General features: G+C 43.9%; 1 protein-coding gene across 5 annotated transcripts in view; it reads right to left on the reverse strand.

The window, feature by feature from the left end:
* TBC1D15 (TBC1 domain family member 15) overlaps positions 1-12,993 on the reverse strand; it is a 113,057-nt gene that overhangs the window by 17,669 nt on the left and 82,395 nt on the right. For all 5 annotated transcript variants that reach the window (XM_039499803.1, XM_039499798.1, XM_039499811.1 and 2 more), the window contains 4 exons: positions 4,087-4,190; positions 3,725-3,819; positions 1,869-1,985; positions 1,276-1,376 (listed from right to left, as the gene is read on the reverse strand). In XM_039499803.1, the coding sequence (XP_039355737.1) occupies positions 1,276-1,376; positions 1,869-1,985; positions 3,725-3,819; positions 4,087-4,190 (417 nt within the window). The remainder of the gene's footprint in view (positions 1-1,275; positions 1,377-1,868; positions 1,986-3,724; positions 3,820-4,086; positions 4,191-12,993) is intronic.

The raw sequence follows: 12,993 nt of genomic DNA on the forward strand, positions 1-12,993 counted from the left end.
CTGGTGGTTTTCGGCTGGTTCAGGGCTCACTATGGGGACTCACGGCTCTCTTTTTAAAACCCTTGTGTGAGTGGCTCATAGGCGTCATCTTAGGCTCACCTTCCTTGGATGTAGAGGGCTGTGGTGAGGATTCCCACCGTCCTGAGTCTTGACATGGGTCTGAAGGCAGGTGGAGAGCTGCTTCCATTAGAAGAAGTTTAAGTCTCAGTTCTCTATCTTTTCAGGACCACAGTTTCAACTGCTGGCATAATCCACACTTCTGGGCAATGTGATTTTCCTCAAGGCAATGGACACAGTGGGAATGTCAATCCGTCATCAGGATGGAGTCTTTGCATCTGAGACACTTCTTAAAGCAGACTGAACCAAGCATACCCCATCTCGGGGAACGCAAACACACCTACAGTGGCGCACCCATTGGGACACTGTTCAAAGAAGAAGAATGGTAGCTTTATCTTGGTGCCAACCAGGGGCTATTTTGGCCACCAGCACAACTCAGAATAGCTTCAGGGCTGCAAGCCCTCCCAAAAGGGCTATGTTCTGGTGTACAGAGATCACAGCTGCACTCAGAGAGGAAACAGGGGTCCTTAGAGAAGGCTATGCTGGCTCTGTCACCCGAGACCTCCTCTTACATTAGGAGAATTTCCCCATAGCTGGTAAACTTTCTGGAAGCTTTGTGTTCCCAGAACATCAAAAGCTATCAGAGGCTGTGTCAAGGACCAAACATGTTTATTATACATATAAACAAATAGAAGAAACATAAGGGAGAAAACAGGAGACTTCCCAATTTTTGTCTGTTGCTAAAGTATGGATACACATTGATAAATATATAGAGCACTTTTGGGTAACACACCACCAGTTAGAAGCTGGCCATATTGTAACAGGACTTGGAAGCTGAAAGGTTATAGTGGTGGTGTACTTCTATCAGTCCACAGATGTTGTAAACCTCTAGTGACTGACTGGCAATGATGGGCATTTGATCCTCCTATCTTTAAAAAGAGAAGATAAACAAGTGCCACCTACTTCACATGGGCATAGTTCATTTATTGGACATATGTGCCTCTGAGCTATTCTGCAGTCATACATACACCAATATTAAACTGTTTCTTTCTGCTTTGCAAATATTAAACACTTCTTTTCACTAAAGACAACAGAGGAAATAGTGCAAAACTTTCCAGTCTAGTCATGAAGACAAGAGATAAAATGACAAAGTTTTACATCTAAATTCAGATAATGAAAGCTGCAGGAACACTATGAAATAAACAATCTTGTTTTTACCATTTGATCCATGTATGATGCAAAGCACCAAAAGGCATCCACTTCATTTTCCATGACATACAAGACAGGAGAAAGCAAGTCACTCATTCCCTGAACATACCCTTAAAAAAAGAAACAATTAAACAATCTTAGACTGTTAACTTGTGATTTACACAATTATGAACACTAAATTAAATGATTTTTCTTCCTTTCATCCAAGATGCAAGCTTCAAATTTGTTACTGAACACCAATTGTTTGTACAATTGTTCAGTGGTACAGCAGATTGTGTAGGTATGTTCCAAATCAGCATAACCAAATAGTTTGAAAATTCCATTTCCTCTGTATGGACTTTAAAAAAATACCTGCATTTGATCATTAAAAGTTTACATTCTGCAAACATGGACAAAAACTGTAAACATGTATACCCTGGATTTACCAAATCTTTAGAAAATGTACACCCGTATTTCTATTTAATTTAACTTTATTAACCTTCATAAAGTATATAATTATACACTAAAAGATTTTTGAAATGCAATAATACTCTGAAAAGTGATCCTTGCTCACTAACCATTAACTTTTTATTAAAAAAAATATTCAGACAAGTCCCACTTACCTAAATCAAAGTCATACATACAATAGGTCATCAAAATGTCATGAAGCAAGATCAATCCTGGATTATCTTGGCCTTCATAGAACTTGTTTGTTCTGTCTGTTCTGTTTACATCTTTTTCTGAGAAATAACCAACAGATATAAAATATTTTCAAAACAGTTTTTTTTACTGAGCCTATATCTAACAAATGCACAATGCTCTTTAAGTTATTGATTTCTCAAAACATTATTGCAGAGCTTTGAAGTGTTTAATAACCAACTATATTCACTGAATGTCATTATAAAATGCTTTAAAGGAGCTTTTAAGAGTACTTAAAAGAAAATTCTTCCTGACTGGAATAAGATGATTTATTTACAAGCAGATTTGCATTTTTTTGTTTTAATTGTTACACACTTTCTACAGAAACCTCATGATTAAATATAAAACATTTTTACTGAATTCAAAGAAACAAGACTACTTTAGATGAGTTAACTGTAAAATGCCACTTGAATGCATATGATATACAGCATAATTTGAAAACTATCATGGGAAAGCTAATATGCAAACAAGCTTAAAGCGATTTTGTTATACCTGTAATTGGTTGGTTCATTATAGCAAGTATGAAATTTTAGTTTGTCTTGTTTCTGTAAGCATTACTGAGCTGAAACTGCCTGCTTCTTTCTAGATATAGACTGTACATTTTATGTGTTGTTTCAATTACCAGAGTTCACACTGTCTGAATTTGATGACAAACTGCACTTCTTTCGTATGGCTGGTGTAGAGCAACAACTACAATTTCGCCTGAAGTTGACTGAGCCAAATACCTACATCAGGAGTAGCAGAATTTATTGTAGTAATGCCTCCTTCATATTAATAAATTGGGCGGTAGGTAGTGATACGTTTGATGGTCTGTCATAGGGAACCACACTCATACCCCGGAGTCCTTGATTTTCCATTTGTGCATTAGATGTCTGCATCTAGCATGGTTGGTTCCAATTTGGTTCAGAGATGACCAAGATGACCATGGAAGGTCATATCCAGGAACCTTCTGCATGGGATCTGGCACAAGGTGCTTATTTTTTAAGTCTTGTTTAGCCCAATCTTCTTTCCAAGCCTCCTCCTGATCATAGCCTGATTGCATGAGGCTAAACGAATGTTCCCAGAAAGGCTTGCGGGACTTAAGATGTTGCAGGGGGAGCCTTGTCAAGGTCTTGGTGAACAGGAAGACATCTGTTTTCACAAGTGCTGAGCTTCGCAGAATGTTGCAGCAGTTCGGTGTATTGGCAGGGGAGCAATGTTAGACACGACAGGTAGCCATGGTGTTGGAGTTGACTTAAGGGTTCCCATGATGCACTGCATCACTGTATTTAGCTGGGTATCCACAATTCATGTGTGGCTACATCTGCTACATATTGGTGCAAAATAGTCAGTTACTGAATATACAAGTGCTACTGCAGATGTTCACAACACTGATGCGCCCCACATCGTACCTGCTAGTTTCTGGATTATGTTGGATCTCATTTTTATCTTAAAATGAGATAATAATGACAAACTGTACTCAATATTGCTTTTATAATTTCAGAGTCACTGAAGACCAGATGGTACTCCTTTGGAGCAAGGCAGTGCTGTTCTTCACTGGGGATGTCTCTAATTAATTGTAGACATGTCCATGCACTCCAAGAAGCTTTTTAAGAAAGTTAAGTGAAAGCTGAGATTTTTTAGCTTAATTATGCAGCAAATTCTCTGACCACAAAATACACTGAGCAATGGCTCTAGTATTCTAAATCTCAAGAGCTTCACTTCTCTTTTTTTAAAATCTCGCCATTAATCTAATCCATATCCATACGTTGCATGCTAAATCTGTAAAAGGAAAAATTACCTATAAGACTCTTATAGTCTCTTAATCTTGAATTTCGTTTTTCTTGCTCATCGCTGACTGATTTCCACTGAAGTTTCATCCTGAAATATTCATCTCTAAAGAAAAAGAAAGTCATTTTTAAACTAAATGCAATTTGCTAAGTCATTTCACTTTTCATTATTTGAACGTCACTATCTCTCAAAAAATAAAAAAAATGTTGCATACAGGAGTAAGCCGTGGATAACTGCATTCAATAACATTAAACAGTTAGCTTTCTGCAGACTTAAGAAGACTTCCACATCACACTACAATAAGCATATGCTTGAAAAAATTCTGAAACTATTTAAACCTACTTTGTACTATAAAAGTATGTCTGTACTCACGTTTTTCTTTTTAGCAAATTAGTTCTTTCCTCTCTAGTACTGTGCCAAGGAAAATAACCCAAAAGGAATTTCCATACTTCTTTTCTCAAAGCATGGCAGAGTCCCTAAGGAAAAATATGCATATGCAATACATAAGAATCAAAGAAAGTAAGATTCTAGCTCTAGTGATGAAACAATGCCACAGTAAGTAGACACGTCTTAAAGCAAAAATTGAAAACAAAGGTTAAGAAGACTTTTCAGGTTAACTGAAGGCAAAGAGTATCCTCCCATAAAGCTTTACAGTACCTACAACCTCACCTTGTTATTAGGTTTCACAGGCTATGTCTACGTTACAAGCTAGAGATGTGATTCCTCAGTTTGTGTACACATACTCCCAGTCTCATCATGCTAGCAAAAGTATAAATAGCAGTGTAGCCACGGTAACACAGGTAGCAGGAGCAGAGACACAGCTGAACTGTGCTGAGTACATACCCACTGGTTTTTGATGGATTTGTACTCAGCACGACTCAGATGTGCCTCCACTGCCACTGTTGCCCTGGATTTGAGGGGGGTGTATACCCCAGAACATGATTAAGTTAATTGCCATCATATTATGTGCATTCAGCCACCCTGAAGTAATGAAACTGAATGCCACATAGTTAAGGGTTAACTTGGAGACAGGCTTTTAGAGACAAGGTCAAATCTAGCTGTCAGTTTCTGCTAATCAGAATGGGAGGAGGGGACAGACAACTAAACAACTGAGTCTGAAAACCTTGGAGGTTGGAAAACTTTGAATTTAGACGCCTCTAATATTAAAAGTTTATTGAAGTTAGAAAAGTGATGATACAGTAGGGGTCATTATGACCTATGCGTTTTGTAGAAGTAAGTTATAAAAGATTATTAGCTAATAGAGTGCACTTTTGGAGCTGTCCTCTGAAGCCATCTTGAGAGACGTTTTTCCTGACACTCTTTCTCCCTGGTGTATAAGCAACTGGCAACTGCAAAACTGCAGTTAATTACTCAATACTGTTCCAGATGTTAGATAAATATTTGAGATATTCTAAACCTATTGCTTATGTTTCAGTGTGCTTAAATCTTATAAACTGCAGTTTTAGAGCACGCTTACTTGCATTTTTCCTTGATCAGACAGAAGTGCTGAGTTCCTGGTGATTTATTCCTTACACCGCCTGGAGTGAAGTAGTTAAGCTGTCCCTGTTGGGGGTTCTGAAAACCCTAGGTAAGACCACTACCCATGCTACTGTGGCCTCACTACTATTTATACTCGCACTAGCTTGACGAGTAGGGCCCTACCAAATTTATGGCCGTGAAAAATGTATCATGGACCATGAAATCTAGCTATTGTAGGGGAGGGGGATTGGCAGGGTTGCGGTTGCCTCACTGGGGGCTCCCATGCACAGGGCTCCAGCTACTAGTCCCAGCAGGGCTCAGGAGGGACCAGACTTGCTCTGCATGGCCGCTCCTGCAGGAGATCAGACCCACTTCTGGGTACCTCCCCTGGCTGCAGGAAGCTCCAAGGCTGCATTGCCTTCACAGCTGGGCTCTGAAGCAACCACGGAGCTTCCTGAATCTGGGGGATGTCCCTGGAGATGGGTCTGATCTCCCCCAGGCTGCTGGGAGTGCCCCAGCTGGGGGCTCCTTGCTGCTAGTCCCAGCCAGGCTGGGGAGGGATGGGACTTCCTCTTTCCCTGCATGGCTGCTCTCAGGAGGGAGATCAGACCCACCTCCGGAACCTCCCCCGTCTGCAGGAAGTTCTGTAGCTGCTGCCCTCAGAGCCCAGCCCAGCTCTGAAGGCAGCACAGAAATGAGGGTAGCAATCCAATGACCCCACTATAACAGCTTTGCAACCCACCCACAAACCTCTTTTGGGTCAGGACCTCCACAGTTACAACAGGATGAAGTTTCAGATGAAAACATGTGAAACCTTGAAATTGACTATTTTAAAAATATGATTGTGAAATTGACCAAAATGGTCAATTGGTCAATGAATTTGGTATGGCCCTACTGATGAGGATCTGCACCATCAGGGGAAATCATACCCCTAAGCTCGTAGTGCAGACAGTCACAGACTTGGACAGAGAGAATCTGATTAAATGTGTTTCTAGGTAAAGGCTAAAGAACCAATGCAATTTGTTTGCCAAATGACTGGAATAAAATCAAATGATTACATAGATGCTGGTGAAAACTACAGAAGCAACAGGCACAACCTGGCAACAGTGAAAGAATATATCACTAAAAGATTAAGTCACAATTCATCTTACACTTCTCTCCCTCTCCAGAAACATCATGGTTGAATCTTTGTATAAGCATTAAAAATAATAAGAAATTCTAGACTTAAATATTGAAACACTGTACTGTAACTAACAAGTCCAAACTTTAGTTTGCATCCCCAAAACCTACTCTCCGCTAGACCCAATTACCCAATACTTCAAGGTCTGGTGTGCCATTTTTAATATAAAATAGCCCTTGTGCCACAACTATAAATAAGATCATATAACGTGCAGATGATCCCACCATACAACTCACAATATGGATGTGTACTCAATAATGTTTATTTCTCAACAACCTTTCATAGTAAATCTGGCACTTCCTACCACATCTCTCTCCTATATCAAGGACTACTCCTGCCCGAACGTTACCTACCCTCAGATAGGACAAGCCCTTGCATCTCCTATGGGCAAACATCTGCACTATCCCTGTGAGGACAAAACTAACATACTACTTAACCTCTGTCCATGCCGCTGTTCAATAATCCAATATTAGTCACTATAACAACAGTGTTTCTTTACTCCTCACTATATTCCCCTCTTCTACAAGGTTAAAACAGGCGCAATAGTGCATCAACCTATTTGCACGTGTTTTCACTCAAATTTATCTCCTGTCAATGTAAGCGCCCCACTACGGCAAAGCAGTAACAACACCTCCTCGAATGATGCTGAGCCATGGTTGACATATTGTGGTCAACACAGTGCAAGCGCTTACACTGTGTGACCCATATTGACATTAATACTCCTCCAGCAGCTGCCCCACCATACCCAACAGTGACGGCTCTAGTCACATTTGTGAACGCCATTGCCCCCGGGTCATGGAAGCCATCCCCTTTAAAACTCTATGTATTTTTTAAATGCTTTTTTCTTGATTGCACTCCTTGGAGAGCACACCTAGCAGCTCTCCCTCGTTGTATGCAACTGCCCAACTGACCTGCTGACTACATGCTCTACACTTGCTCCTGCCTGGAGTGGACAGGAGGTATTGGATCTCCCGGGCCTGTGGGGAAAAGAGGCTGCGCAGGCACAGCTACGGACCAGTCATATAACACATAAAATGACTGCACAGGGGATGCAGGTGAAGGGGTATGACAGGGATCAGCAGCTCTGCCACATGAAAGTGAAGCAACTGTGACAGGCATACCACAAGGCCAGGAAGCCAAGAGTTGATCTGGTGCTGAGCCATAGGCCTGCCACTTTTACAATGAGCTGTACACAATACTTGGTGGAGACCCCACCAAGCACCTCACACAAGATACCTCCAGGGAGCCCAAGACCCCTGCCATGAACAGAAAGGAAGAGTCAGAGGAGGGAGATGTAGCAGGAGAGTCCTGCTACGCTTTGAGCCAGGATCTTTTTGAGATTCCACCACAATCTAACCAGTTCTACCAGCCGGGCATGGGTGAGCTCAATGAAGAGAAAGGAATCTTAGGTGTGTGCATGCATTCTTCTTTACAGTGTTTAAATGTGAAGTATCAGGGGGTAGCTGTGTTAGTCTGTATCCACAAAAACAACAAGGCGTACGGTGGCATCTTAAAGACTAACAGATTTATTTGGGCATAAGCTTTCATGGGTAAAACACCTCACTTCTTCAGATGCATGGAGTGAAAGTTACAGATGCAGGCATTATATAATGACAAGAGAAGGGAGTACCTCACAAGTGGAGAACCAGTGTTGACAGGGCCAATTTGATCAGGGTGGATGTAGCCCACTCCCAATAATAGATGAGGAGGTGTCAATTCCAGGAGAGGCAAAGTTGCTTTTGTAATGAGCCAGCCACTCCCAGTCCCAATGTGAAGCTGGAACTTAGCCCAATCCCAAGACAGAACTACATAGTTATCTACTTTTCATTGTTTTTCTCATATGAAAAGAGATACAGAGGTAGAGCTCTTATCTGCTTTTTATTCCACTGTAGGGTTAGGTGGGGAAAGCGGAGCCATGTGGAGCAGTTTGTTTATGTACACTGGGATGTCCTTAGCATCCTCTTGCGAGATCTTGATGAAACTTTCACAGAGGTAACTCTGCAACCCTCTTTTGAAGGTTTCTAGGGATGGCAACCTTATATCTTCCATCATGATAGGACATTCCCATGCCACTCCATAATGACTTCAGCAGGCATAATTGCAGTAAACAGGTCAGCAGTATACAGACCTAAGTAGCTTTGGGACACCAGCAGCAGCTGTGTTCACTGTGCTTTTGTTAGCCCCAAGAATGAGGTATCAGCTTAAATCATTACTCCCGGTGGAAAATAGTGCCAGTACTCATTGCTACTACCCTGTGCTCAGATCCATGGAAACAAGGGATGAAATTTTATTGTTTTATGCAACCAAACAATTGCCTCATTTCCTACCCCACCATCCATCCCTGGCAGGTCAGGCTCCCCATGTGCAGACGCACTTCAAAGCTGAAGTGCCAATAAGTACGTCTTATTTAAAACTCTAATGAGAGTAAGGGAAGAGAGCTCTGAAACTTATCTTTTGCTTTCCATTACCACTGTAAATACACTACCACATCTGTCTGTTTTAGCTTTAGCTGCTGCTGTTTTTGTGACCTTGAGGGGTGGCCCCTTCAACACCCATGCGAACATCTGACTTTGGGGAAGAGGAGAAAGAAACAGACTAGGAAGGACATATTCAATGAGATCCTGCAAGCTAGTGCGGCATCAGCCTGTGAACAGAGGGCCTGGAGGATGAATATAGCAGACAGCCTGGAGAAGGAGAAAGCAGACAGGAGAAAGGCACAGGAGTCCCAGAAGGAAAAGGAGAGGGAGATGCTATAGGACATAGTGGAACTTCTCAGACAGCAAAACACAAATGCTGCAGACTCTTGTTAGACTACAGATCCAACAGTCACAGCCCCCCCATCGCTGTCAATGGTTAACTCCATTTTAGCACCACTTACGCTTCCTCCCCCCCTCCCCCATTGTAGGTGGCATCAGGGGCTGCATCCCTATCACTCCACACCAGGAAACACTAAGGAAAACCATAACCTCACATACACTGACCTGCCAAAGCTCTATGGTTGGTGAAGGTTTGGCAAAAATAGACTGTAATAGGCAGGAATGTTTTCTACCATTCTAATTTTAAAGTTCTGTTACCATGAAATAAGCTCTTCCCTGGGAAATCTGATCTCCCTGAAATAGTTGGGCTGGGGAGGGACAGGACTTGTCCTTCCTCTGCAGAGCTGTTATCCGAGGGAGATCAGACCCACCTCCACAGACAGCGCAGAAGTGCCGGGGCTTTGGGCTGCCTTCCCAATGGCTCCTGCCCAGGGTCTGGACTCCTGAGCTCTGGGGTTGCTTCTGCTGCCCCCATCTCCCCCTGCCCAGGCACAAGTTCTGGGACTTCCACTCCCTCCCCATCCTCCCTCCCCCTGACCATGGCTCCTGCCTGGGCTCTGGGCTGGGGGCTGCCACCCCCACAGCTCCTGCCAGGCTCAGGGCTGCCACCTCCATCGCTCCTTCCCAGATTTGGGGCTGCTTACCCCCACCTCAGTCCCTGCCTGGACTCAGGGACCTGGACTGGGGGCTGCCACCCCCTGCAGCTCCAGCAGGACTTGGGCCTTCCACCCTCTGCGGCTCCTGCCTGGGCTCAGGGATCTGGGCTGGGGGCTGCCACCCCCTGCAGCTCCAGTGCCCACAGGTCCTGCTAGGCTCAGGGAAGCTGCTCCCCCTGCCCCCAGCTCCTGTTTGGGCTCGGGGCTGGTGGCCCTCCTCCTCGGCTCCTGCCTAGGCTTCCACCCCGGGGCTCCTGCCAGGGATGGGGCACCGATTTTTCAAATTGTCCAGGGCCACAGGCTCTGACTAGAAGCTAGGATCCCCTGGTTGGGGCGTTCCCAGCAGCACTGGGAAAATCAGACCAGCCTCCACCTCTGGGAGCCTCCTCCAGCTGCAGGAAACTCCGCAGCTGCTGCCTTCAGAGATTAGCTCTGAAGTCAGCACAGAAGTGAGTATGGCAATCCTGCAACCCTCTTACAACAGCTTTGGGACCCCCGCACAATCCCCTTTTGGATCAGGACCCCCACAATTACAACACAGTGAAATTGCAGATGCAAACATTTGAAATCGTGAAATTGACCAATTTTAAGACCCTGTGGCTGTGAAATTGACCAAAGTGAACTGTGAATTTGATAGAGCCCTATTAATAACATGCCTAACGATACTCAAAGCACATCACTTGTAATAGAACAGGACCACAACTCATAGATTCAGTGAAAAAGTAGTGTAATAATTATAAATGTAAAGTAGACAGCACATAGTTCATTGGTTCATTAAAACATGTGATTCATAAATGTACACCAATTGCTATGCAATTCCTAGTAACCCTCAAAGCTTCAGGGCCAGGTAGAGCATAGTCCAGCTGAACCTACTACCATGGCTGACCATTAAAGTGCTCTTTCAAGTTCTCCTATCAGCTACACAGCTTCAAGCTGAGCTCTTTTGGATCTTTCATCTGGCTGTTCAAAGTCAGCAGACCACCTCTCCACCTTTGCCCTCCACTCCTGCAGCAACTTTTGCCCCTTTGCCTCACAGACATTAGGCAGGACACAACGGGTAGATATAACCATAGGGATATTTTTCTCACTGAAATCTAATCTAGTGAGTAAACACCACCGGCATCCCTTCAGTCTACTGAAAGCACATTTAAGTGTCACTCTGCACCTGCTGAGCCAGTAGCTGAAACTTTCCTTGGAGCTGTCAAAGTGGCCAGCACACAGCTGCATGAGCCAGAGAAGCAAGGGGTAGGCGGGGTCTCCCAGGATCACTGGCATTTCAACATCACCAATGACAATCCACTGGTTGGGAAAAAGTATCCCTGGCTTGCAGCTTCCTGAACAGTCCTGCATTCTTAAAGATGTGAGTGTCATGCATCCCTGACCAGTCCACACTGATATCAGTGAAGAATCCCCATTGATCCACCAACATTTGCATAACCATACAGAAGTAGCCCTTTCTGTTGGGCTGGTACTGGAGACACTCCCCAGACTCCATTTTACATTTCTAATCTCCATTTTCTAACCCTAGCTTCCCACTTGAATAAGCAGGAGTCACTTCACAACTGAGTGTTGTGGGTCACGTGACCACTGCAAGTAAAATGAGGTATGACCACAAAGTGTTTTTAGGCTGAGCATGCCCAGCGCAAAAGTGGGGGAAAGGTCATTGGCAGAAAGCCAAGAGTATCTAAGATCGTGACTTGGCAAAAAGCCAAGTAGGGCAAGGTCTTAACTCTGCGGTAAATAACAGCAGTGAATATGTGCAGAATGTTGGCATACATCCAAGAATGAGGTAATGTTTAACAGTGAGCATGCTCAGAAAAGACCTGATAGCTGACAGAATAAAAAAGGATTAAAAAGATGGGCTGTTAAAACAGTGGAGAGCAGAGCAACTGCTGAAGTCAGCCAGCAGTGTAGCTGAAAGAATTGAAGAGCAGAGCTAAGGGGGTGGGGAGAGAGAGAGAGAAAACACATGCCACACTGATAACTGACGGGGAGCTGGCAACAGCAGCAATCAAGGAGTGACATCAAGGGATTTTAGAGTGTTTGCTAATTCTCATTATAGTATAGTATAGCGTGGGATTATCTTGAGTATGTGTGTGTATATGTTGATAAAGGTGCATAAAATGTTGTGTTCATTGCAATTTACCTATGTAAAATTTAAAGTCCAATTTAAGAACTGCTGTCAGCACCCTATACAGACTGGTCATGTGTAACAGAGCACAACCATTTATCATTCAAACTGTACTGCAGTTTGAGTTCTCTTTAATTTGCAACAAGGGATGTGTGTTTAATCCATGCTTTTAGATTACACTGTATTGGGGGCAAAGAGTTCTGTGGCACCTTATAGACTAACAAACGTATTGGAGCATGACCTTCCGTGGGTGAATACCCACTTCGTCATTTGTTAGTCTATAAGGTGCCACAGAACTCTGTCGCTTTTACAGACTAACACGGCTACCCCTCTGATATTTGACTGTATTAGGGATTATTATAGTAATAAAAAGATACTTTGTGTTGGAAAGACCACTGCCTGTGTCAATCATTTTAATCAGAGGGCTATAACTGTATCCTCCAAGTGTTTCCTTGATACCTTGGAGACCCATACCCAGGGAAGGACAGATTAAGAGAATGATAGGCAGATTATTGTAGGGGTGTCCCAAACCTATTTTTCAGAGTAACAGGGCTGGGGACAAAATAGGAACATGCATGCCATCTATCACTTCACTGTAGATCAGGAACCCAATAGCTGCAAATCTAGCCACAATATCCTGAACACTGCCTAGAGTCACTGTCCTGCATAGCAGGATACAATTAACAGCTCTACACCAGGGATCTCAAACACGCGGCCCATGGGCTGCGGGCCGCCAAGCTCTCCGCCACCCCCCGAGTTATTTCCTGCGGCTACCAAGATCCCCTCCACTCCCCCTACTTCCAGGTGCTTCTCACCACCAAACAACTGTTTGGCGGTGCTCAGCGCTTTCCAGGAGGGAGGGGAAGGAGCGGGGAGCCATGCACTCAGGGGAGGAGGTGGAGAAGAGGCAGAGCCGGGGCAGGGATTTGGGGAAGGGGTTGGAATAGGGGCAGGGAGGAGGTGGAGTTGGGGTGGGAAGAGATGGGGCAGGGGTGGAGTGGCGGCGGGGACAGGGGA

This window comes from Mauremys reevesii, linkage group 1 (assembly GCF_016161935.1).
Source record: "Mauremys reevesii isolate NIE-2019 linkage group 1, ASM1616193v1, whole genome shotgun sequence".
Classification (NCBI taxonomy): domain Eukaryota; kingdom Metazoa; phylum Chordata; order Testudines; family Geoemydidae; genus Mauremys; species Mauremys reevesii.